Genomic DNA, 27,282 nt, shown 5'->3' on the forward strand with positions numbered 1-27,282 from the left:
TTCAGACGAAGTTCTCAGTTGGTTTAAACTCTCTGCATGTGCTTGACATTGCCTTCAGTTTCTTAACTGGTTTAAGTGTTGTGATTTGTGCTGATGTACCTTGGTTGGCTTAGCAGTACCGAGATAAAGCCTCGGTTATGGGCTCGGGTACATCAGTTCCTGGTCTAGCTTTTCTGTCTGAATGGGTCTTTGGTATCCATTTCATCTAGAAATAAGTTTTTTAGCATGGTTCGGAGTTCTGAGTTAATTTCTAATATAGTAGAAGGGTATTCAAGTGGAATTGGATTTCTATGCAAAACAATGCTCAATAACCACTGTAGTTAATGGTGAAATTGCAGTCTGCACGTTCGCCTTTCGAATATTACCTTTCGTTTTACATTAGGTTGCTGGCACGCTCTTAAATAGTGAAGCTCATTACTGATGATGGTGGACAACTCCCTGGCTTAATTGCTCAAATTCTTAGCATCTCCCATGTGATTTCTAACTAGGAGAGTCTCGGTCAAAGGGCAGAAAAAAGAATAGTTAAAGGTGTTTTTAAGAACCAGTAAATTGTCAGTTAGAAGAGGATTTCAGTCAGTGACTGAATCTAAGAATGGATCTTGAAGGCCGTTGCTGAGTGGCTGAGTATGATTTCCATGTTACTGTTGAGCTTAGAAGTGAAGTAATTTGCTCAACATCATATAGTAAGTCAGTGACGTGGGTGAAGAGGGGAATGGATGTGAATGTAAGTGACAAAAAAGTCCTTTCTTGCTGCTTGCTATAAAACTCATGGAGTAGTAATCCTTTTAATGTAAGGAATCAGTTTTGAGTAATTTATCATTTATGACAAATCCCTGGTGTTTTCTTGCAGGCAAATACAGTTGTCAGAATGTCTCTTGCATTCTCTATTTTTTTTATTTTTTTATTCTTTCCTTACCAAAACTTCTATATGGCAAGTTTTGTATGTCAAGATGTAAAGGTAGAAGTTTCTAGAGCATAGTTATTTAGTAGTTAGGGAATAGTCTTGAAGTTACATTTCTTGTCAGTGATAAGTGATTCTTAACCCTCTGTACTTTCAGGGTGCTGAACAAAGTTAAGTAGCTGTACTTTCAATTCAAGTATAGCTGATCTTTCTGATTAGGTCATGTCTCTTGTATGTACTTTAAGACACACCACCAGATTTTTTTGGGGTAGGAAGCATTTTCCAGATGCTGATCTGTTGCAGTTCTCTGTGCATTTGATAGGTTAACCTTATTTTTCCTTTTGAGAGAAAAAGAGTGAGAGTTAAGGCTTTGTCTGAGAATCTTACTCTAAGGATTGACTTTTAGTCTGAAGATTTAGTCTAAGGATTGACTTGTAGTGAACTAATTGTTTAGTTAATTTTCATAATCTTCAGTGCTATTTAGGGAAATAGACCCTTTTATTATAAGGTTTCTATCTTAACTACAAATGCACACCCCTCTCCCCCGCCCCAGCAGTTTTATTTAAAAGGCAGTTACATTGAAATACACTGCTTTTCCATTTAGTACAATTACTCATGTAGTCTCACGGCCTTACAGTGGTATAATAGTGGCATGTCTCCAGGTATTTTTGAATGCTTTGATTATAAATTCTATAGTGATATGCGCTTACTGAAATGTCTCCAGTGGAAAAACAGCTCGAAGTAATTCAATTTAGATATATTGACTTGATTACAGCACTTCACAGAGATCTAGAGTCTTGTTTTCTATTATTTCAGCATAAGTAAGATGGTTCTAATTTGTGCTTCTATTGTGTATGCAAACTATTATTGTGGTTTTTTCTGAAATTACACAAAATTGTTTTGCTGAGTGCCACAGATTTATTCCAATACACATATTTGTATATTGTGTACACATACTGTGTATGCATATTTGTATTTCTAACAAATATGTTACAATAAAAAAAAGTATGCATATTAATTTTTTTCTTCTCTGTTTAACTCGTTATTCCCCTCCTGAAATTTTAACTTAGGGTGAAGGCTTTGCTATGCCTTTTCGGTTCTCAGGCCTTTGCAGGCAAATCAGTGTGAAAATAAGAAGCAAATGATCTTAATCTAATGCGTTGTCTTTGTGTGTGCATATTTAGATACAAAATACAAGATCCAGAATTTGAATTCAGGTGGAGAAATTCAATAACTGTCTAAACTTTTAAAATAAGCTTGCAAAAATGATTTGGAGTGTTTTTCTTTGTACTTAAATAATGTACCGGTGTATTTCCCTTTATTAAGAGTTTGAATGCTGCAAACCGATACCTTTTTTCATGGGAGCCTGATTATTTCTTTTTTTTAGGTGTGACTGAGAAGCTAATAAGATACAATTTAGTCTGAGCCATCTGCAATGCATGTGCAGAAAAAGGATTTATTTTTTCCCCATTCTGTGAACCCTTCGTTTTATTTTGTTCCACTGGTGTATACTTTCATTATTTCCTGTTATTTTGAAGATAGCTCTCACAAGTAACTTCTCGGTGGCAGCGCGGCAACAGCAGTAGCTTTCCCCAGCCCTAGCTGCCTAGTTGTGTCTGTGTTCTGTGCATTTATTGTGCTAACAGGTGCTTGTGTAGTCAAGTGTTGAACTGGCTGAAGAAATGCTCTAATTCTCCTTTTTTTCTCTGGGGTTAGCTGTCAGTCTTGTAGACTGCCCAGATACTTGTGCAAATCTTAGCAGAGAAAGTGGGAAGTGTTGCAGCTTTTTTAGGCAGTAAAGGTATTATACTTGATCCTAATGGCTAGTAGTTTGTGTTGGTAGCATAAACTTGGAAGAAACTGGGAACTGGTGGCTAGAATTGTTCTTGGAGAGAACAGCTCAGTGATTTTGAGGAAACAGGAGTAAGGAATGAAAATGATTAACGGCACTGTAGAAAAGTCAGTAGCTGATTTTTACATTGTTTTAAATGTTAATTGTTACTGTTTATTGCTATAGGGATGTATAAAAACTGTGAAGGGAGAGGGGAAAGAGTTGATCAAAACGTCCAGGAGAATACTTTGTCAAGCCCCAAAAGACTAAGGTGAAGTTGGAAGTTCCTCACAGTTGTTGTGACTGCTATATTTGTCTTTGAGCCTTAGAGCTTCCCTTTCCTGATTCTTCTTTTCTTTCATCGTATTGAGACATCAGAAAGTGAGACCGATTATAAACTGGTCAGGCTGAAGTGTAGTTTATTACCTAGCTTTTGGTAGTAGCCAGAGAAATCCAAGGTTACAATAAGACAGATACAAGTGATCCTTCTTCCAACATACTCTCCCAGTTTCTCTCCTTGTCCTCTCTGATTCTGCTTTTTGTTCTTTCTGGTAATAAGTGAGCTCCTGGGGTCTTACTGTGGAGTATGGAAAAAGTAGTTGCATTACTCTGTACGTTTCGCAGAAAATTAATGTGAGGTGCCATAATAAGATTATATTCTTTCACTGTGAGATGTGCAGTTAGTATGGTCTGTTTTACTGCAGCTTCTGAACAGCTGATACTTGATTTTGCACAGGTGGGGCTTGGGTGCTTTGTTGGGCTGGTTGAAGACTCAGCTTTGACTTGGATGTGTGGTGGAATGCTGGTGCTCGTCTAGGTTGCACTTGGTATTTTGGGTTAGGATTCCTTGTATTGTAAACGGTTTACTACTTCCGTGGGTTTTTCTGTGGCAGTGTCGGCTGTGCCCATTCTAACACTTTGGGTACGAGGTTGTTTGGGGTAGGCATCTTTGTTAGTTGCATTCTCTCAACTGTGTGTTTGTCATTTTGCTAGCTTGTGCTGCATTTAGGGACTTCATAACTTAATGGCCTCTCTTTATGGAGGCCAAGGTAGTGTGCTGAAAATACTGCTGTGGAAAGGGTATGCTGATGTGACTACTGAATAGAACACGATCTTTCACACTTCTTCACATGTCTGAATTTTATATTTAAGATAGTTGCTTATAACTTCTTGCCTTTGTTTCTAGAAGTAAAAATGTTTTGTGGAAGTATTTAGTATGTAAACATTGATAGTAAGCTTTTGTATCTGCATTTAGTGACAACCGTGTATCAATTGTGTTGAAACCAATAGTAAAGCGTGTTTGTATTTGGGAAGCTATCTTAAACTTTTAGAGGGAGACTGTGATTAAAAAAAAAAAAAAGAGAATAAAGGTATCTGCAATTGCTCTGCCGCTTTTTGGCTTCTCAGGATTTCTTGCGTTATGTAAGCCGGTGAATTTATCAAATTAAAAATGTGATATAATACTTAAAATTCAAGCTACTCTGGATACGTTCTCTTGACAGACATACTGGGTTTGTTAATGGTTGTTGAGTAGTGTTGGACAAGATGATTGCAGCAAGAAAATTAACAAGAGTTCTGTCGTAGCTTTTTGCAAGATACTTGCAGTTACGCTTGGTGATGATATGAGGAACTATATTGTATTATTTTAAATACCTTTTCCCCAGCAAGAGCTTATTCTAGGATTTTATAGAGTAATGTAAAGTAGCCTGAGGCTTACACCAATGTAATCAATGAGAGTAATTCAATTTAATAAACAAGGTGCACAAGATCTAGATAATGGTGATATGGCTAAGGAGCTAAGTTTATTTATAAAAAAAAAAAAACAAACATTTTTTGAGCTGTTTTTCTTTGAGCCCAGTGATAGTTTCACCACAAGAAGGACCAAAAAAGCCCTTTTGTCATGTTTTTAAGATAGAATTTGTCCTTTAAAGCAATTCTACTTACCAGATTTGATTACTGGAAAAAAGCTGCAAAAACAAATCAAAAGCTTTCTTTGGCAGCCACAGATTAATTTTTCTATTGGTAACCTTTTCTCTTTGGAATCATTGGTTAAAAGTGGCTTTTTGTGAGTCTTTTCTCTAATACCTTGAGATATACCTGTTAGCTGTTACAAAGAATGTTTAAACAAGAATGTAAAATAGAATGATCAAAATATCATACCTGCCTTTTGATTACATGGGCTTTAACTTTTTTTTTTAAGTTAGTTGTGTCTTTAATCCTTTAGGAGGAAAAATAAATTCTTATCATTATGAATGTCTGGGCTAAAAAGAAGAGAAATTGTGTCTTGGAAAAAGGGCACATGTGTTCTTTCTCTTTCCCATTTCTCTTTTCAGGCAGTCCATGAAGGAAAACCGTGCTTAAGAAATTCTTAAGCTTTCCAGGGCTTGGTATGAAAAAGGTTTTGGAAAAGAACATTATGCATCCATCTTCTGAAAATCAAGGTCTTACACAATCTGCCAGTGTGAGTTTATATACACACATACCCATGCACACACCGTTCTTGGGTTAGAATTTGAAGGTAACTTCAGGTAACGCAACAGAAACATCTTTTGTTGTGTGATTTTTTTAGGTACTTGATCACACAGCTTTGAAGGATTCTTCCTTTAGGTCAAGTAATTATTTTTTTTTTTGGTCAGAATTACAAAATATTCTTAGTAGTTTATTAACTGAATTAACAGGCTTTTGTATAGGAGTTAATTGATTTTATTATTTTTAATACTACCTTTCCAAGCAGTAGTTTTTCCTTGAGTTACAGAATGGATTTGAAATAATATGATTAGAGAAGCTGATTACACAGAGAAATCTGCTCAAAAAACACACTGTCATAAAAAGAGAGTTCTGTTTCAATTAAGGAAGGTATGCATTATTGCTTGGTATGTGTCTTTCAGGAACTTTCATAGGCGCATCGTACACCAGGTCCTAGAAGAGTTTAGGTACTTTGGAAAACTTTAAGAGTGATCTGCATGTTGAGGCCAAACCTTGGTTTTCTCCTCTTGATCAACGTCATGAGCAAATTGGTTTGATTCTTCAGATCTTAAATTGAAAAAGCAGAAAGTGAAGGAAAGCCTTTTTTTATGTTTGTTTTGTGTTTTTTTTTCCCCTAATGTGGTTAGGTGGCATAGAGTGGTGTATTAGTACCAGGTATATCTGATTACATACTGACCAGTTCTTAGCAGTGGAAGATAATTTTTCTATTAAGGAAGCAGTTTTATTGTCTTTCATGAATTTCTATTCACCGTTTTCTAAAACCTGTCAAGGCCTTTGAAATTAGCAATAGAGCTGCATTGCAGAATATAGTTACGAAAGCTTGCCCTAGGAATGTGGAATGCCATCAGATTAGTTCTGGCATGCAGAAGGTGTTAAGAATTTACCGGTCAAATAAAAATTAGAATGCTAGTCGAACCACTGCACTGCATCATGCATAGGACTAAGGGAGGCAGTATTTACAATCAGGGTAATTTAGTGTGGCTTTTAATTGCCAGGTACACCTCTCTGTATTTCTCAATTTCAAGCAGCTAGCTTAACTTTCAGGAGGTTTCCCTTTCAGTTAATCTTGGTCTTTAAAATAGCTGTGGTTGCTTTCTCCATCTTTTCATGTTATATCTAAATATTTAAATTTTCAAGTGATAATTTAAGATTATAGCTTGCTTCCTGAAAGGTTTTAAGTGCATAATGTGTGGAAGTATTTCTTTTTAACAAGAAATTTGTTTTTGTTTCCTATTGTAAAGGAAATGTTTTTGTTCCTTATAAAGTCTTGAGTGCACTGTAGAAACTGTATAGTTTTGGTACAAAAGCAGTAGAGGTCTAGATGGCTGTGAAATCAAAACTCAAAGTCCTTGTGATTTTGGAAAATCTAACTGAATAATAGAAAAAAATGTCTGGTGTGGTTATTCATTACAACTCATGGTTGCCTTCTACGACTGCTAGAATGAAAGACTTAAAGAAGAGAGCACGAAACATCATCTAGTCCATCCTGAAGTGCAGTGCTGGACTGACTGCAGTTGAACAGTTTTTAAGAAATAGGATGAGAAATAGCAATCTCGTTGTCTGTGGTTGGTAGTATAAAGGCAGCTTCTGTTGTTGAGAGCAAAACTTTGCGATTTCAAGTTGAATCTGTGAAACCTAGTATGCCCAAAATGCATATTACAAATCTCAAGATAACAATTGTTGTAACTTAAAATTCTGGCTTTGAGGAACAAGGATTTTACTACCTCTGAAGGTAGTTGGTGCCAGGCAATGAATCAAGATTTCTTGTGTGTTTCACTGGTGTCGGAAGGGACATTTTATAAGGCACTTGTTTGGCAAGGAGAAATATTGGCACCCAGAATCACGCCTGCATTGTACCATACTGCTGTTCCGTATGGTCTCTTTTGCTTTACATCATGTAATTCTTATTGGAAATAATAGCTTGTGGAGAAAAACCTGGTTGAAATATTCAATATATTTAATGGAGAGAGGTTGTTCCATTGGGTGTAATTAGATCAACACTATTATTTTTACTATTCAGGAATAAATGGTGAAACGATATCTTTAAAACAATGATTGTCTTATGGTACTGCTTTCCTCTGGAATATAGGTCATTTTTGAGTGAGTGGCTGTACAGTTCAGTAAATCAGCTGGTGCTCAGTTTCAGTCTGAATGCTGCCTGCAAGCATCGCGTAGCAATGAAAAAAATAGGAAATCCAAGTTTGTCAAACCCCAGCTATGAAAAATTGGATACTCTTTGTTGCTACTTTATATTTTCCAAAGTTAAAAATTTTATTACTGGCTCAAGAAGCTGAAGTGTTAGTGCTTAGTTAATGACAGGGAAATAGCGTGAAGGTGTACTCCAGTTTATTTGCATTACTTGCTTTATCCTCGAGGCAGAATCAGCAACTGTGCTTGAGCTAGTTGTTTGAAATCCTGGTAGGCTACTGTGTAAACCTGTTTGCCAGAACTTGACGTGTAGGTGTGATTTTTATTTTTTTGATAAGGTACACACGAAGACTGATAACACCTCTAGGGTAGCAGGAAACCATCTTCCTTACATTTCTAAGGTGTACTTTTTGGAAGGGATTAGGGCGGAGAAAGAATTTTTTTTTCCTTTTAATTGGCAGAAAATTAAATGTATTTATGTTTTTCCTTAAATTCGTTAAGCACTAATTGGATTAGCTGACATTGGTTGTACTTGTAAACAGCGTAAATCACTTTGTGTCAGCAAGAGGCATGTATGCTAGCGTGATCTGTTCTTCAGCTGATGTCCCTTATGCCACTAACTTCTATGTATGGACAAATCTTAGGCCTGAATAATTGTTTGTTTCATTTTAAAAAGAATCCCCCAGAGCTTATTTTTAACTCTGCTTTCACGGAATCACGGAATCTTCAGAGTTGGAAGGGACCTCTAGAGATCATCTAGTCCAACTCCCCTGCTAGAGCAGGGTTGCCTAAAGCACATCCCTCAGGGCTGCATCCAGGCGGGTCTTGAAAATCTCCAGAGAAGGGGACTCCACAACCTCCCTGGGCAGCCTGTTCCAGTGCTCTGTCACCCTCACTGTAAAGAAGTTTTTCCGTGTATTTGAACGGAACTTCCTATGTTCTAGCTTGTGCCCATTGCCCCTTGTCCTGTCGCTGGGAACCATTGAAAAGAGCCTGGCTCCGTCCTCCTTAAACCCACCCTTTAGGTACTTGTAAACATTAATCAGGTCCCCCCTCAACCTTCTCTTCTCCAGGCTAAAGAGTCCCAGCTCTTTCAGCCTTTCCTCATAAGGGAGGTGCTCCAGTCCCATAATCATCTTGGTTGCCCTACGCTGGACTCGCTCCAGTAGTTCCCTGTCCCTCTTGAACTGGGGAGCCCAGAACTGGACACAGTACTCCAGTTGTGGCCTCACCAGTGCAGAGTAGAGGGGGAGAATGACCTCCCTCGACCTACTGGCCACAGTCTTCCCTATGCAGCCCAGGATGCCATTGGCCTTCTTGGCGACAAGGGCACACTGCTGGCTCATGGATAATTTGCTGTCTACCAGGACCCCCAGATCCTTCTCCTCAGAGCTGCTTCCCAGCATGTCCGCCCCTAACCTATACTGGTGTTTGGCATTCTTCCTTCCCAGGTGCAGGACCCTACACTTGCTTTTGTTGAACCTCATTAGGTTCTTCTCTGCCCAGCTCTCCAGCCTGTCCAGGTCACGCTGGATGGCAGCACGGCCCTCTGGAGTGTCGGCCACCCCTCCCAGCTTGGTATCATCGGCAAACTTGCTGAGGATACACTCTGTCCCCTCATCTAGGTCATTAATGAATATATTGAACAAAATTGGTCCAAGTATTGACCCCTGAGGGACACCACTCGTTACAGGCCTCCAACTGGACTCTGTGCCGCTGATCACAACCCTCTGAGTTCTGTCCCTCAGCCAGCTCTCGATCCACCTCACTGTCACCTCGTCTAGCCCATACTTCCTCAGCTTCCTAATGAGGATGTTATGGGGGACAGTGTCAAAAGCCTTGCTAAGGTCAAGGTAGATGACATCTACGGCTCTCCCCTCATCCAGCCAACCCGTTATAACATCATAGAAAGCTATCAGATTGATCAGGCATGATTTGCCCTTGGTAAATCCATGCTGACCACTTCCAGTAACTTCCTGTTCCTCTATGTGTTTGGAGACGACATCCAGAATGAGTCGCTCCATTACCTTCCCAGGGACAGAGGTGAGACTAACCGGCCTGTAGTTCCCTGGGTCCTCCTTCTTGCCTTTTTTGAAGATTGGAGTGACGTTAGCCTTCCTCCAGTCCTCAGGCACCTCTCCTGTTCCCCATGACTTTTCAAAGACAATGGAGAGTGGTCTAGCGATAACATCTGCCAGCTCTCTCAGCACTCGCGGGTGCATCCCGTCAGGGCCCATGGATTTATGAATGTCCAGCTTGGCCAAGTGGTCTCTGACCCCGTCCTCCTCAACTAAGGGAAAATCTTCCTCTCTCCAGACCTTCCCCCTTGCCTCCAGGGTATGGGATGTGTGAGGGACGGCTTTATCAGTGAAGACCGAAGAAAAGAAGGCATTCGGTAACTCTGCCTTCTCTGTGTCTTCCACCACTAGGGCACCCGTCTCATTCATCAGTGGACCTATGTTTTCCCTAGTTTTCCTTTTTCTGTTGATATACTGGAAAAATCTCTTCTTGTTATCTTTAACTGCAGTGGCCAATCTGAGTTCTGATTGAGCTTTGGCCCTTCTAATCTTCCCCCTGCATAGCTTTGTTATATCTTGATAATCCTCATAAGTTGCTAAGCCCCTTTTCCAGAGAATGTAAGCCTTCCTTTTTTTCCTGAGGTCCAGCCAAAGCTCTCTATTTAGCCAGGCTGGCCTTCTTCCCCGTCGGCTCGTCTTTCGGGACATGGGGATGGCCTTCACCTGTGCTTCTAAGAGCACCTGCTTGAAGTATGACCAGCTTTCCTGGGCACCTTTGCTCTTCAAAACTGCCTCCCAAGGGACACTCTCAACCATGCTCCTAAACAGACTAAAGTCTGCCCTTCGGAAATCCAAGGTGGCAGTTTTGCTGGCTCCCTGCCTCCCTTCACCAAGAATTGAAAACTCTATCATTTCATGGTCACTCTGCCCAAGATGACCTCCAACCTTTACATCCCCCACAAGACCTTCTCTGTTAACAAACAGTAGGTCCAATAGGGCACTTCCCCTAGTAGGTTCCTTCACCAGCTGTGTTAGGAAGTTGTCTTCCACACACTCCAGGAACCTCCGGGACTGTTCCCTCTCTGCTCTTCCCTCTCTGCTTTGTCTAGGGTGTAGCTTGTCCTCCATGACTCTTACATGCTCAACCTGCACAAATAAAACCAAAAAGGAGGTACCCACCTTGATGGGAGGCTAGCTTTGTAGCCAGCAGCTTACCTGATATTCTTTCACTTATCTGGACTGATATTTCGTCTAGTGTTCATAATACTTCTTCCCCCCAATATGTAAATTTTAGGGGTTCAGATCAGTGGGTTTGTTTTGTTTTTAAATTTGCTTCCCATCTTCCTTCATGACTTGCAGCGGTTGATGATCTCTGCTGAAGAGGAGAGGTGGTGCTTCTCTGGCTGCAGCTGCCAGCTGCTTCCCTGCCTGAGCCATGGACCAGCCATTCCTCTAGAGGGGTTCTTCACCCTGACCATTTTAGCTTTAAGGTGGATAAACCCAGCATTCTTCCCCGAGAGACTCCAAACTATGAATCTTTATAATGCTTAAGTGGTTCAGTCGTTTATGCGTAATCCAGAGATTCAAGTCAGGAAAGCTGTTTCCTTCATAATAAATGTCTCAGTATTCATAATGCAATTTGTTCGAAAGCACTGGTTACAATTCGTTTGATAAGATGTGGATGTAGTATGTTTTTGAAGGAGGGTAGACATTTTGTTGCTTGTGTAGTTCTCCTGATTCTGTTTTCCTTAAATTGTTATTCCTTGGCTATAAAATTGATGTGTGAAAACAGTCTGCAAAACCTCTGTATCTAAGCACCCGGTACAACAATTGAAAACAGTTTGCCGTCCATGAACAGACTAATCATTTGCTGTTGCCTACTTAGTAGTTGTTTGCTTTCACAGAGGAAAGAGTGTTGCCAAAATAAGCCCTGTGGTTACTTTTCTAGTTGGGGGTGGGTGGGTTTTTGTTTGTTTTTTTTGTTGTTGTTCTTAACATTGCTTTCACAGAAATTAGAAGAATTTTTATATACATATACGTACATCTATTTTAAAATATAGTGGTACAGCAGTCATCTCTCAGTGTTAGGTTGATTTTAATCTTTGGAAATGGTATTGGTAAGCCAAGTAAATGCTTGCTTGCTTATTTGTGTTTTCTATATGAGTTTTACGTAGTTTTTCACTGTCAGAGATAAGACACTGGGAAACAATTTATGGATAATAAAACAGTAGTTAGTGTGAACATAGAGACTTAGTTTCTTATATAAAGATTACACAAAGAGAAATTGAGATTAAGGATAAAGTTATAGTGCTGCTGTTCTCAGTGAGATTTAAACAAAATGATATTTTGAAACTTAGGATTTTTTTCTGTCTATGTGTCCGCTCAATCACTAGAGAAGAAAAGGGTTTTGGGGGAGATGGTTAGCTGTACTGCTTCGACATACAACATGATAGGGAATTTTATAAAGTTGTTTAGTCCGAGAAGGCATTGAGAAGGTAAAGCTTTGTGTATTTGAAGTGTTTATTAGGTTTCTGGGGAAGGTATGCCTCTCGTTAGTGTTGGCAAGCACGTAGGGGTGTGAGCTACCTATGCCTCTCATTAATGTTAGCAAGCTCATGGGGTGAGAGCTAACACATGGGTTTCACACATTTCTTAAAAGTAAGATGTGTCTGTGATCGAGACACTCAGTTATATATGTGTGTGTGTTTGTGTGTGTATAACCATCGGTGTCTGTCCAGCTTCCAGTTCCCTCGGTGGCAAGTTAGGATGTAACCACGTTGCTTCAGTAAACTAGAAATTTGAGTCACGTAGCATCTGTGATTTCAGGTTCTGTTAGCTTAATGCTCTTTCTGCTGTCATGCATTGTATTGTGCGGTTCAAAAAAAGGGAATAAACTACGCTTTTCAGTGTGCATTTGTGCTTCAGACATCTGTTAGCAGAAGATGAATCTCTGCAGAGCTGTATTGGACCTTCCTCTTCAGAAAGTTCCCAGAGATGCCCTTGAGGAAGTTTAGTTCCGAAATAGGAAGAACTTATTTACCAGTATCTTATTTGGGGTTTGAGATCATGAGGCAAACTATATGGCTTTGAAAGCCTGCCTGTAATACAGGACCCAATTTGGTTTGTTTGACAAAAGAAAGTATGAATGAGCCTGCTCTTGATTGCCTTCTTTCAAGAAGGCAGGAAGCTTCCTTTAAAAACATGTTTCTTGTTGCTTACTGAAAATAAATAGTTCAACATTTATCTTGCTTTTTGATGTCTTTCCACTTTATTTCATATATCTACATTTTATCATTTTTTGTTGTTTTTTGTTGGTTGTAATGCTGAAACAAAATTAAATATTTTTTTTCTTTTTTTCTGAACCAACAGTGAACTTGAGCAGTAACTTTGAAATACTTGTTGAACCTAAAGTGAAAGTAAGCCCCAAAATGTCTGGTAACTGCTTCAGAAGACGGGTTCATGTAAAAATTGGTATTTCCTTTTGGGGACGAGTTTGATGAGGAAGTTTATGAATCTAATCAAGTCTGCAAAGCAGGTCCCTTCTGGAAAGTGAGTGGCGCTACCTTTGGTTCTTTTCTCCTGTCGCCGTGACTGTGTGATGCCAGCAGTGCCCTGTCTTGAGGGACTCTGCCCAGCCATCCCAGGGACGTACATCACTACCTGGGTATTTGTCCTTCTGTAGGTGGTGTGGTTTTTCAAGTCTAGATTCAATATAGACAACGTGGAATAGTTAGGGAGGGAAGGAATTTGGAGCATTTCTGTCCCATCCCCCTTGCTCTGACACAGTGCTGAATCCACCCAACCCTTCCAGGATTGCTGTTCTTCAGCTTCTCCTGCTCTGCAGCTGCTTAAGCCACCTTATAAAGGGAGCTGCAATGAACCTGGGGTGCCTTCTGGAAGCTCCTACGTGTGGGCCTCCTAAAGCTGTATGTATGTGTAACAAGTTCTGGTCTCTGGCCCCAAAACGCCTATATTCCAAGTAGTATGGCTTAGTCAGCTTTGTATAAAAAAAACCACTGGGAACTGAAGTACAGCAGAGAAATGAAGTGACTTGACCAAAACGACGCAATAAAGCTCACAGAGAAAATCAGCAGCTTTTCTTCAGTCGTTGTATCGCTACAGCTTCAGAGCAAGATCCACCCCTCATCCCCCTCCTTTTAAAACTAGGCAAGTCTGATTAATTACTTTGTATTTCTAACATCCTTTGATCTCAAAATATGTTTGTCAGAAAGACCTTTCTGAAATTGTTACTTTTAAAAATTTTAATCCTTTTTTCATACTTGGCTTTATTTAGCTGAGTTTAGGAAAATTTCCTCCTGTGTATTTGTTGCTGGGTTTCTGAATGTTTTTTTTTCTGTGTGTTATTGTTTGTCAAAGTGTGGAGGGAAAATTATCTTCTCTGTAGGAAGGAATGTGACTATTCAAGGTGCTTCTTTGTAGAAATTACTTCGTGCAGTAGTAGTACATACTTGCCAGTGTTTCTTACTGTGAAGAGAACTTTCAAAGCACAGTTTTTTGATATCTTTCTGAAGTATTGTTGGAAGAGCGGTACTGACTCTTGGCTCTGGTGGTTTAGGAAGCTACCATCTGGTCTGAGGTTTTAATGCTTGGAGCGGGGTTGGCAGAACAGAAGGTGTGTGTATTCGCACCTTGGCCATGTTCATTCATTTGGAACTAAGCTGCGCTATCGGCTTAAACTGAGCTGCTGGACTTCATGCAAAAGTAGCTGAGGTGCATTATGTTTGCTGACTGTCAGCCCCTCTTTGCTGGTTACTGCCCTTCCAGTAACATTAAACTGATAAAGCAAATGCTAAATGTCTTTTGTCAGTATTCTGAGACAGCATGCAGCTCCACGATTGTCTGCTGCTAACTTCAGAGAATAAATTTAACGTCGTTGTAGGCTGTACAACTGTCTGTATGTTCTGACTAATGCAATTAAGAATAAATTCTTACATTCTTAACTTTCAGCTTTTCATCAGAAAGGACAATCAAAAAAAGAGAATTACTTATGAGTTTAGTAGTAGAGGTCTGTTCTTGATTGTGTACATGTCTAATAGGTGACATTGTCATTTGTTCCTTACCTTTTGTAGGAAAAGGGGGAATTCAAGTGTGTAACTCAATAACGAGTGAAAAAGGAGTAAGTCCTGGATAGGACTAAAGCTAACAACAAAAGGGAAATAACCATCTACTGACTGGAGGTGACTGGAAAGTCCAGAATGCGCGTCTCTTTTCTTGTTACTGAAGAATAAAAAAACCCCTTCAGATGTTCTACTCCTTCCCTTCCCCAAATAACCTTACTGCATGATTCTTTCAGGGAGATTTTTATTCTTTTTACCGCTTTTCCTCAGAAGATCGTGTGCCTTTATAATGTAAAAGTAGAAACTTTTTCTCTATAAGTAGCTTACTACTTAAGATAGTATAAATCTCAATAATTTTCATGAGACTCAGTTATATTCTTAAACTCTGACATGAACTTCACTCAAGTTGTTTAATTTGAGAAATTACTTGATCGTGATTTTTGGTGCTTAGTTTGTCTCTGGCATTAAAATTTATTTTTGATCAAAGACTGATGATAAAATATGCTTTTGCTTTCTATATAGCATGTGACTAGAATAGGGGAGGAAATGAGCATTCTTTTCACTCGAGATTTTCATTTTTAATACACCCATTTTCCATGAATGATGTAAAGCACTGCTGTTAATTCGGCACATGGCAAGTTCTCAGTACTCAGCCGGAGTAGTATTGTTCAGTAAACTGATATGGAAATAGACTATATCTGGAAGTGCATGCTATTTATCAAGTCTACCTGAAAATACATTTTTTCTTTTAACACAAAAAACATAAAAACCTAGATCCATTTAAAATGTAAAAAATCTAATATACAGTGTTCTTCATTCTAGCTTTTAATTCCCTAAGGAATCAGGGAAGACCTTCTGAATGACCATAAGTGATGCTGTCTGTATTTGGTGTATACCTACAGTAGCTGTCCTCATTCTGAAGTGCTAGGGATGGCTTTGGTTCTGTGTTTTTATTTTTATATGAGCTTGTAAAGTATGGGCTGGCCATTATTTTGTCCTTTTGTTTTTTTGTTTCTAAATTTATTTTTTGCTGTGCAGACAAGAAGAGAAAACTTGTTCTCAGTTTCCATAATATTTATAGTTTGTTGTTTGTGTGGGTGAGGGGGTTCTGTGTGTGGGTTTTTTTTGGTGTTTTTTTTTAAGTAGTGGGGTTAATTTTAAATCTGTTGTAGGTGGTTTCAGATAAATTTGCTGAGATGATGTGATTGTGGTTTAGTATCACCTTTGACTTCATCACCTATAGATATAAATGTAATAAAACCAATTCTAACATAATCCATTGCTAAATATGTTTTCATGTGGTTAGCATACACTTTGATATGCAGTTTTTGGAAAATTAAGTCTTCCGATAACCTGTATCTTCACCCAACCTGGGTGACAGTCTGGGTAAGAAATGTGCCTGTGTGAGGGAGACCAAAGGGCAGGGCTTCAGGAGGCAGCGGGAGCTCTGGGAGAGTAAAAACAGGGGAAGTGGAAGCTCGGAGGTAAACTTCCTCATGTGTTATCCATACCCATAGATAACAGCCACTGCTATTAAATTGTAGGATTTTTAAACACACCCCCTAAAAATCAGACTTGCTATGTAAAAAAGATCCCATACACCAATGAAATCAGAGTTTGAGGAATATAGTTTAATACATTCATATACATTTAAGTATTAGATTATTCCACAATAGCTTCATATTACATCTATTAACATATTGTTTGTAGCTTCAAAACTAATAATTTAATATTTTTCCTTCTTTGTTAGGCTCTTGTGGCAGGAGGAGACTACTGACCTGACATGGAAGTCAAAACATCATTTAGCAAAACCAGTAGGACTTCTGAAACTGTATCCACGTTAATTAATGAAGAATTTGTCCTGGTTCATCAGCAATCTGAAGACACCTCTGGAAAAGATGAAAAACCTCAGCTAAAGGTTTACTATTACTTCATTTTAAATGTGTAGCAAGATTTGTATGGGTAAAAAGCTTGCATCTTCTTTTGAATAATTAATCAAAGATACTTGTGTGTGCTTGAGGAGACTCTCCGGCTGTAATTACTAGTGAAACTGACAGCTCAGATCAAGCAAATCTGTCCAAAAGTGGCAGTTCAGTTTTTCTTTTAATAACTTCTTCAGGGGACAGCTTTATTAGTATTTTGTGGATTTATACATTAGTAAAAGGACTAAGAAGTTCTTTTCAAAGTACAAACTTCAGATTAAAGCTCAGGAATTATTCTTTATTGAGGGACCAGAGGCTCTGAGTGTTGTTATCTTAAAAGCATGTAATTAGGCTGCATAGCAGTAGACCACAGAGGGTTTTGTTTTTTAGTTTTTAATTTAGTTTTCCTGCTTAGTGCTACTTTAGACATGACTAAGACCTTTCCTAAAAGCTTTCTACCTCTAAAAAGCAGAATATTTTAACAGTTGGATGACAGCTGATTGGTTAATTACAAAATTCCCCACTTCAGTTGCAGTAGCTGATATACTGGTTTTGGTCTACTTGGAACAATAGCAATTTGTTCCCCTTGAAATGACAAAAAGTACTTAGTCTGTCTTTGCATAACTGTTGTTTATAGACGATTATTTCTGTCTGTACTAAATACTAGCTGCTTTTTTAGTAATTATGTCTGGAAAGAGGGAGGTGAACTAGAGGTAGAATCCATAATGCAACTCTGTTATTGGCCATGGGGTTTTTTCTTTTGTTTTAAAAGCTAGTACTTGTGAAAGGTTGGATTTCTTTTTTTTTTTTTTTTTTTTTCCTAGGGAACGTGTCTTGTAATTTTCTTGCTATTTCCTTGCACTTGCACCCCCTCCCAATTGGTGAGGACAATTGGTGGAACAACTGAAATGGACTGGATATGATTAAGACAGTAAAATTTTCTTTAAGACAAATTTGTAACAAAGTCTGATCTTTTGTTTTTGTTCTGACTGGAGGATCTAAACACACAAACCTGTTACTTTCATAGAATCATAGAATTTTAATAGAGTTCTGTAGTTTTTAGATGGATGGTTGTTGGACTAGCAGTGAGAACATGCATTTTATGTAATGGGAAGAGACATTAGATTACATTTGATTTAATTTTGTTGAATCTGAGATCTTTGGCTCCAGTGTGCTTTAGTGCTAAGCTTTGAGGTATATATTAGTGTCCTGTATAACACAAGAAAATTGCTGTGGGTGGGAAGAATAGCCAACTGCTGCGTGAAACTAGAATGCAAGTATCTGGCTCCACTGCTGGCATAGTATGTGACTCGGGAGAAAGAATGGAGCAGGGGCCAGGTTACTTGTCCTCCCTGTGCTTTTCCTCTCTATCCTTTATATTTCCTTCCAGAAAATTAAACACATCACCTTGTGAAACACTGATTCTACAGCTGGAGAATTGTATGAATTGTATATGTAATATGTAAGAAATAAATGTAAGAAACAGATAAAAGTCTATAATGTCCTTTTTATTCATCAGAAGAATGTCATTCTGCTGCCTGTCATTTTCCATAGGCGTGTGTAGATCAGTGAGCAGACCTTGAGGAAGGGGAGATAGAAGGATTAGGCACAGAGGCATGAGTGACTCGTTAAAATGAGCTGAATTACCAAGGGAAAAGATGCTTTATACAGGACATCTTTAAAAAAAAAAAAAAATTCTTGGACAATGCTGAGCTTCTCTTATTCTTAGTAATCTTTAGAAAAAGAAATGTAGCTATTTTTATATTGGTCATTTAAACTGTCCACAAATCACAGCTTTTCATTTGTGTTGAGGTTATTTTTTAATACTGCACAGCTGAAAAGTTGATATCAAACTAACTGTTAAGGTTTTTGTTTGTACTTTAAGTTGGTAATTTATAAAAACACACAATTACTGGTTATTCCTCATTAATATAGGAACTTCTAACTTTTGTAGTATTAAATATTAAAAAGGAAAAGATACAATGAGTGATGTTCTGTGAATGTTTAGTGGGTATCAGAAGCTTTGTGTGATTAGTTCTGTTTGGTAAAATGGACGTCAGTTATATTATGATATAGTCTTATAGGTGCTTAGTGTGTTGTCTTGTTTAGTAAAGTTTCTTAACTTTTGCAATTAGTAAGGCTATATGTTTGAAAAATAATAGTGAAAGTAAAGCTACAGGTAGCTTTAAATAAAAGTCATCTCCTTTTGCTTACAGGTATTTTCCAATGGAGATGATCAGCTGGAGAAGGCAATGGAGGAGATACTGAGGGATTCTGAAAAAGACCAGAAGGACTCCTCTGCTCTCCAAGAAGGTTCCAGCGATGCCTGCAGCCAGGCAGCTGGAGATAGGTCCACAGGTCAAACGTATCAGCCGTCTTTGCACCTTGTTTTAGACCCTTCTACTACAGGTATTGTTAAAGTACTTCCCCCCCCAATCACATATGGCAGGTTTTTTCCTTTATACAGTTTCGAGTTAACCTTAAAATGAATATAAAGCTTTCTGGAACTTCATTCCAAAATTCCACTGGAGAATACCCTGGACCCTTGTCTTCTTTCTCATTACTTGAGGATTTTTAGACAGGAATAGATAGATTATCATCAGATTGATACCCTGTGCTGCTCTTTTTGGTCAAGATAATTTTCATTTTGTCTCCAGCCCTAGATGAATTAGGAGTAGGTATCGGGTAACTTGCGGGTGTTCTTAGTTCTTATCTGTAGTCTAGTTACCCGGGCAGTAACTGTCTAGTACCCATTGACAGTACCACCTGCAAATGAAATATACCTTGGGCAAACTGATAAACTTTTCAGCCCTGGTTTTATCACCAGGTATCAGTAAGGATGGTTTTAGATTTGACATTTGCTAGGAATGATTGTGGTACTTTGCTGGTATTTGAAATTTTGATGAAAAAGGGAGGACTGAAAGCTTTTTATGTAAAATGTCCCCCACCCCCCAAGCTTGTGTGTTCCTTTAGGTCCAAAAGTTTTTAGAAGCTATGGAATAATCTAAGGCTGAATTTTAGAAATTTGATTGTTGCTTTGATTTACACTTTTGTGAAAACTCATCTGGACTTCTCTGTTTCATTTGGATTTTTACTTTTGAATTGGGCTGACTAATAAATGCTAATGTTTTGTGCAGGATAGCAGTCTTATAGGTATTTCAGTGGTGGCTTTGCTGGAGTGTTTTAATAATGCTGAAACATAATATAAGAAAATGAATAATTGCCAAAGAATTTGAGTATTTTCAGTTACCATTTGACAGCTTTTTTTTTTTTCTTTTTTAGTATTAGGAATACAAGGCTGTGGTCATCTCCATGGGCCTTGAATTAGAATTCTTTTTCCCTCAGTAGTATGCAGAGCGTTTCTGTGGCATTGTATCAGATAATTTCCATGGCATCTGTTTGGAAATTAAAACTTACCTACTGGCTCCCTGTTTGACATGATTTTTAGAGCTTCAAACGGAACACAAACCTTAGCATGAATGAACAAAAAATACTCGTAAATACTGTTTTCCTGCTCTCCAATAGAAATAACTCAATATGCAAACCTTTATGATTTAAGTATTACGGAAATAATTAGGTCTAGTAATAAGAAATAAAAATAACAGAGGGCAGATGGCTTAGAGATGTTTGGAATGTCCATCTTCAGAGATACCAGACTCAGCTGGAGTACCCTGAGTAACCCGATCCAGTTTTGAAACGAGCCCTTAACTAACCTGATCTGTCTTTGAGGAGGAGTTAAAGCTAGATGATCTCTGGAGGTCTTTTCCAACCTGGATTATTCTGATTCCATACTTATGAATTTTTCTTCCTCCTCTCCTTTTGTTTCTCAAATGTCAAAACGCCTTAAAAAACCCCACCAGAAAACAAGAACAGCAAAACCCCCCAAAGGCTCTCTCAAGGTCGCCCCTGTCCATAGTAGTGTGATTTTTGGAAAAAGAATGCTTTTCTTATGCTGAGTAGATGAGCAAACAGGTATCCCTTTTCTTTTCTCCGGCTCCTTGATGGTTTCAAGCAGTTAATGTAGCTATCGAGAAGTGTCAACCACATTGAAGTCTACATAAACTGCAAAGACATGGGAGAGAAGAATTAAAGAGGCATCATTATGCAAAATGACGAGTAGAAATTAGAAGGAGATATAAGCAAACTAAAGAACATGTGGGGAGTAGAGCTTAAGGAAAAATGGTGTTCTATCACTGCTAAAAAGAATCAAAAGGCAATCTGACCGTGTGCAGTACTTGGAAACATGCATTGGAATAGACTTAACATTAATGTTAAGCTGCCAAATGTATTTCTTGCAATTGGAACTGGCCCATTCTTAACGGAAGTGGGAGATTTTGCTATGGAATCCTTTCAGAAAATAATGTGTCAGAATAGAAACAAATGGTTAAAGAAGTGGTTTCTTCATTTTCAGAAATCTCTGCACCAAGGCCATCTTCACCCAGTGAACCCCTGGAAGAGGACAGTGTATTGTTTAACAAACTGACTTATTTAGGGAGCACGAAAGTGTCTGCCCCTCGAAATGAACCGGAAGCTCTACATGCCATGGCAAACATGAAATCCTCCAGTCGGGCCCCTTTGCCGGTGACGCTTTATGTTCCCAACATCCCAGAAGGCTCTGTAAGGTAACATACAAATGTTTCTTTTGTTACTTGCACAGACACATAAAAGGCAGATTCTGACTTTGTTACCTGCACAGGGAAGTAGAATTGCTGGATTTGTGCCTGCAGTTCTTGAAGACAGTTATTTTTGAGAAATTCCTCTGGCGCCACAAAATGCCTGCTGAAATGTAACATGCAGTGCATAGTTGGTGGTAGTGGTTGCCATACAGTGTCAACAAAGGCATATCTTTCTACCTGCGTCTCTGTTCAGATATGATAATAAGAGATATACTGGAAAGTATATTACCCCTGTTGTCTTCTCTGAAGTTTCTGAAATATTCTTTGAGTTCTGAGTTTGAGAGGAGTTTAAAATTCTATGAGCCCTTAGATTAATAGTCACATGAAGACGGCAGCAAGCATTTGCTAAGCTATATAGTCCCACATAAATAATAAAAACAAATGGAATAAATAATGTTTTCTTCAACAGAGAGAATTTTCTTTGATCTTTGTATACAAATTGCATTTTCACAGTTGCTGTGGTTTCTACATTTCTATTCCCATATTTTTTCATGAATGGTTGCAGAGCAATGGTGGTCATTGTTACTGCATGGTATAGAGGTACGGCGTTTGTCTCTATAATGGAGTATAAAAGAAATTAAGACAACGTCACAACCAGAAACATTTACATTTTCAATTTGGAAAATGTGACATTTCTGTTCCTACTGCCCATCTTGTGTACTTGAATTTAGTAGTAATTACAGTTTAGATATTTTTTATTTAATTGCAGAAAAGCCTTTTAGGTAGGCCTGTTTGCTTTAGTGACCTTTTGCTTTGATGTCCCCCATTACTTGCCTTGACAGAATAATAGATCAATCAAACAATGTGGAGATCGCCTCTTTCCCCATCTATAAGGTGTTGTTCTGTGTGCGTGGACAAAACGGGACTTCAGAGAGTGACTGTTTTGCATTTACTGAAAGCAGCTGTGGAACTGAAGAGTTCCAGATTCATGTTTTCTCCTGTGAGATTAAAGAGGCAGTAAGTATTGAGTGTTGTACAGTGACTTGTAAAAAGGATACAAGCGGTATTTTAAGAGGTTATTCCAGATATGGAAATGGTATATAATGCCTTGAAAAATAAGTTAACACATATAACATTCACAGAATGTGCAGCTAGTCATACATGAATATTAATGTAATTTGATTTTTTTTCTTTTAGCATTTCAATAAATTCCAGAGTGCACTGTAATGCGAAGATTTAGAAAGCCTAAGTTAAGATGAATAGTTCGTTTTTTCAGGCCTACCCCTTTTGAGTATGTTTCAGACTGAAGTTGCAGTGTGGACCTTGTGAGGTACAAAGAATCATTTTACGATATTCTGCCCTAGATATTTTAGGAAGAGCTATGTGATAGTTTGGGAGAAAAGGATTTTCTAGGGTGGAAAAATAAGAAAAAAGAAGAAATCTTGTTTTTTGACATCTGCAAGAGCAAGCTGTAAGTTGTGTTGTTAAATACACAACCTGAGAAGCACGTTATTCAGGTCCGCTAATGAGTTGCATTCCTAAATTTATAATGTATATTGACTTACTGAGTGTTACATGAGCAATGAGCAGTGAATGTGATGTGAATGGGAATAGGAGATGTTGTTACTGAATTTGCTTGGTTATTAAACACCTGATCTGAATGTTTTGTGTTGTGTGAGGCATGCTTTGTGTTCAGTATAAGAGGCAAGTGACGGTAACTTTATGTCCCTCAAAACCACATCACAATGCTCCATTAAAAATACTCTCTTTTTTTTTTTGATAAAACTATTAATTTTTTTGCTTTTCTGCAGGTCAGCCGAATTTTGTATAGTTTCTCAACAGCATTCAAACGGTCTTCCAAACAAGCATCTGATCATGTAAAGGACTTTGTTCTTCCTACTCCGGATAGTGATGTGTACACTTTCAGTGTTTCCTTAGAAGTCAAAGAAGATGATGGAAAAGGGAATTTTAGGTAATCTGAGTGGAAAGGGAAAAGTAGAAATCTCTTTGAAGAAAGTGTATAGCTACTTGCAGAAGGCACTGCTGCTATAGTGCAGTAAAATAGATTCAGCCTCTTTTCGTAAATAGACTTGTTATAAAAAGGGAGCTGTTGCTTTGATATTACAGTTTTCTTCTCTGTATCTTTTCTGTAAAAAGATTAAAAATCAGGATTTTTTTTCAAGTTAGTTTATTTTAAATACATGATTTGTGGGAGGGATGCTCAAGGTAGGCCTGTGTAAATGGCAAAGATAGTAGGAAGTCTGTCAAACTTTAGTCAGACCAGTTTTCTCAAGTTACTACAGTCTAGTGGTCTCTCTTTTTTTTTGAGGTTTGTTTTTGTTTCAATAGGCTATTGAATTCCAAATTTATTGAAGATAGAAAATGTAGGCTTCTCTAAGGATTACAGGGAACATGGGAGCAAAGTCTTCTTTGCCTAACAGTTAATTGCAAGATTTTTTTTCACTGGAATTGAGAGTTAATTCTGTGAAAACTTCCATTTATTTTTTGCTTCATAGCCAGTATATAGCGTATTTTTGATCATTTTAAAACCCAAAATATCCCATGCATTTTTGGATACATTTGCCTGGTAAATCCCCCAGACAGTATACAGTCTGGTTTTCTTCAGTGCCGGTTTATTAAGTTGTGAAAAAAGGAAGAGGAGGTCTCTCAAATGAGCTGAGCCATTAACAGCTTAAGTGGGCTGCTACTCTCTTTTCTGTATTTAACAGTTAATCTTCTATACCTGTGCTAAAGAAACTTGTTTTTTTTATTCTTTTAGCCCTGTGCCAAAAGATAGAGAGAAATTATATTTCAAGCTGAAACAGGGAATTGAGAAGAAGGTGGTGATTACAGTTCAGCAACTCTCGAACAAAGAACTGGCCATTGAAAGGTAAGATTCTTATAAAAATAATGCAGGCTAAGTTTTTGAGAGAATGGTATTTAATGTACTTTTCCTTGGCTTTCCAAGTTACATGACAGGAAAAATACAACAATAACACAAAAGTAGCATTGCACAATATAATTAATTTATAGATGCATGGTTTGTTTTTAAATTTCTTTTGAAGTACTTGTGACTTTTAGGTAAAAACAAGAAACATAGCCTGTAATACTCAAACGTTCTTGGTTTTTTTCCCTTTTAATTGTCTTTTTGAATGTGGTGTTAGGATACCTATGACATTCAAATGCTTTCAACTTTGCTTTCTGTTGTTTTTAAGCAGTGCAAAACCACTCATTTATTGTAATCCTGCATTAGCAGCAGCTCACCGTTTAGTAAAAGTAACCAGGCTGGTCGTCTGAGCTATGTTAAACCTTGGAGCGTATTAATCTGTTAGATTGATGCGCTGGCACACTGCAAGTTTGGACTCAACCTGCTGGTTAGAAGCAGCATTCTTTTGGTGGAGTCTTCAAGATGAGTAGGATTCCTTTGTAGTTTTGTTATAATATGATTCTAATGTTTATCTTCAAGTGACGGTGAAGAGCTCAGGAATGGTTGATGACTCATGCTGTATCTCCTGGAAATTCGATGAGAGGGATCCCTTTTGCACAGAATAATTTGATTTTGTGCAAAGCGTTTGCACAAGAAGTGGATCATGTGTGTGAAGAATAACTTAATTAATGTGTTCATTAACACTATACTCATGTTACTGCAGTAGTAGTAGGTATTGTATTAATTTGAATTAGGAAATTCCTTATCAATAGCTCAATTTTTAAAAATAGCAAACGCCACCAGATGGCAATCTTATCAAAAGAGTAACAATAGAAGAATTCAATTTCAGTGACAAGGTAATTCAAGATAACAGGAGTATCAAGAAAAAAGTCCCACAACCCTCCCAGAACCTAAGATTGATTTCTTCACTCGCTTTCAAGTTCTTATTTAAAAAATGAAACTAACATTTTAGACAAGTAATATACAGCAGAATTTTTTATCATCACTGTTTTGTGTTGTAAAACTGTGCTTTAGCTACTCATTTGCTTTAAAAAAAAAATCCTATTTTTAGTGTATTTTTAATTTAAATAATTTTGGCTTCAGAATTCAGTTAATGAACGATGAACTCCTTTAAGCATGTCTGAATAGGATTTGATTGTTGGGTTTTTTTTTTCCCAAAAGCGAAGCTACCTTCCTTGGAAACTAGCTTTTATTTTGATTTCATTTTGAATATTCAATCAGGATTTTTTTTTATCACCACAAGCTTTGCTGATAAAGGTATTCAATTGACATGTGATACACAGGCTTGTAAGTCATTTTATGTACTTACACTGCATAACATGAAAATTCAAAACCAGTATAAAAGACCAACTCAGGTTACATCAGATGGGGATCTTCTAAGCAATTTAATGTGCCTTTAAAAGTATTTCTAAGTGGAAATGACAATGCAAAAAAATGTTACTAAAGAAATTTGGTCTCTGGTCTAAAGAGTTCAAGAGTCTTTCTTCATGGTCCCGCAAGAGTAAATCTGGCATCACTTGGAGACTTGCCACCTCCTGGTGTTCAGGTAGGGCCCATGGCTGGCTTAGGTTGGTGACTCAACTCTCAGTTGGGTGACTTTGGCCCTTCCTCCCTCTGTGGCCTGTTTGACCTGGGGTTTGCTTGTTTTTATCCATGTAAAGAAATGATATTGGTTCCTGTCTCCTAGGTTTGAGTCATGGATGGCTCTACGTAGGTTCAGTCCCACAGTATGGGGTATCAAGCCTTAGTTGCGTTACAGGATTCAAGAAGAAAATGCTGGTTAATAATCAGGGGTCTTTAAGAAAGTTCTGAGTGAAATAGCCTTTCATTCAGAAAGGGTGCAGGAGAGTTATAACCTAAGCTACACCTACATAACTTGGTATAAGTCTAGACTGGCACCCTTAGAACTGATGTACAGAGTATTGGCTGGTTTCTCAGCGGTACTGGAAACTCCTAACGATCATGTTATCATGTTAACTTAATACCATCAGGCTTATCTGTGGGTAGCTTTTGTATGTCCATAAATAGAAATATATATTAGTGGAGAATAATTTCAGTTCTTTTTTTGTGCGTCTAGAAACTAGCTGAATTTAAACAGAGTAGTGCACCTGCACATAGCCACTTGGTAGCCAGCTGTAAGTGCAGAAAAAACAACATGTCAGAAGTGGCGAGACTGAGGCCCACAGTCTGTGCAGGTCACTTTGAATCGTGGGTGTGTGGTTCAGCCTCCTCAAATGGGAGGCTGATCGTGTTGACAACTGTTTGCGTAAAACCTGGCTCCCCTGCAAGTGAGGGTCCTGAACTCTTATGAACTCCTTTTGCTCTTTGAACTTAGTAGGAAGAGAAGCCCTGACTCTTCTAATACCAGGATGCTGCTAGTCATCAGAAGTATCTGCTTCTGTGGGAGGCAGGGGTTACTCGTTCCTGACTCCCACCCTTTTGGAAGCATACTTCCCAAAAATTTTGGCTGGCACACATCAGAACCTGCATACATCTGAGAGAAGCACAGCAAGAGCTATGGTCTTTGAAAAGCACAGACGTTTGCCTGCCGCTGAATCTTAGCCTTATGGTTCTCTGTAGCAGATGTACCAGAAGCTAGTGACCCCCCTACTACAATAAATTATAGCCCTCTCGGAGCTATTTCTACCTCAGAAACAAGTAGTCGTCAGTCTGCTGTAACGTTCTGCCTGGTCTTAATTAGTCTCACAGAGAAGCCAGCTTGTGTGGTTAAATATAAGTCCTAGCATCCTGGCTGCCTTGGCTGCTTTACATGGCACTGCGTTGTGCTATAGAGATAAATTAGTAGACAACAGTTTTGATCTATTTACCACTTCAATTTTTTAGATTATAATAGTGAAAGAGTACGGAGAAGGAAAAATACAATTGTGGATGGAAGTTACTGTTTAAGTGTAATGAGGTGGAAAATGAAAATCATATACCCAAACATAATGGGGGAAAACTTACTAGGTGGTGTAGTAATTGCATATCTTAAGACTTTTTACAGTTAATAGCATTATTGAAATGATAGTTGCTTTTATTTCTCTGTTTGTGATCAGTGTGCTTGCCTGAAAGCTGTGAAACTCTTCTGTCTTCATTGCTAACCTGTGAATGCTCAAATAATCTTTTACAATTTACATTTGCTGAAAAATATAAATAATAAGTGGGTTGCCCAGATGACAGAGCTGCCTTTGTTCAGACTTGGAGAAGGTTGGGAATGGGGGGCTCTTTGTGGTGCATTCAAATGCCTGCTGGGAGGGTCTGGAGGAGATGGAACCGGGCTCTTGGAGGTGCAGAGTGGTAGGATTAGAGTCAATGGGCACGAGTTACTTCCCTG

The 27,282-nt window shown here is 38.3% G+C and overlaps 1 protein-coding gene across 5 annotated transcripts in view; it reads left to right on the forward strand.

Annotated features, from left to right (window-relative positions):
- The window catches only part of RABGAP1L (RAB GTPase activating protein 1 like), a 261,963-nt gene that overhangs the window by 20,395 nt on the left and 214,286 nt on the right, over nucleotides 1-27,282 (forward strand). For 3 of the 5 annotated variants that reach the window (XM_054211199.1, XM_054211198.1, XM_054211200.1), the window contains 6 exons: nucleotides 16,214-16,381; nucleotides 18,602-18,794; nucleotides 20,797-21,007; nucleotides 21,844-22,018; nucleotides 22,813-22,973; nucleotides 23,781-23,891. In XM_054211199.1, the coding sequence (XP_054067174.1) occupies nucleotides 16,247-16,381; nucleotides 18,602-18,794; nucleotides 20,797-21,007; nucleotides 21,844-22,018; nucleotides 22,813-22,973; nucleotides 23,781-23,891 (986 nt within the window). In that variant the 5' untranslated portion in view covers nucleotides 16,214-16,246. Of the gene's footprint in view, nucleotides 1-5,104; nucleotides 5,194-16,213; nucleotides 16,382-18,601; nucleotides 18,795-20,796; nucleotides 21,008-21,843; nucleotides 22,019-22,812; nucleotides 22,974-23,780; nucleotides 23,892-27,282 lie in introns of those variants that run through there. The other 2 variants (XM_054211202.1, XM_054211201.1) reach the window with 2 other exon arrangements.

Source organism: Rissa tridactyla, chromosome 8 (genome assembly GCF_028500815.1).
Source record: "Rissa tridactyla isolate bRisTri1 chromosome 8, bRisTri1.patW.cur.20221130, whole genome shotgun sequence".
Classification (NCBI taxonomy): Eukaryota; Metazoa; Chordata; class Aves; order Charadriiformes; family Laridae; genus Rissa; species Rissa tridactyla.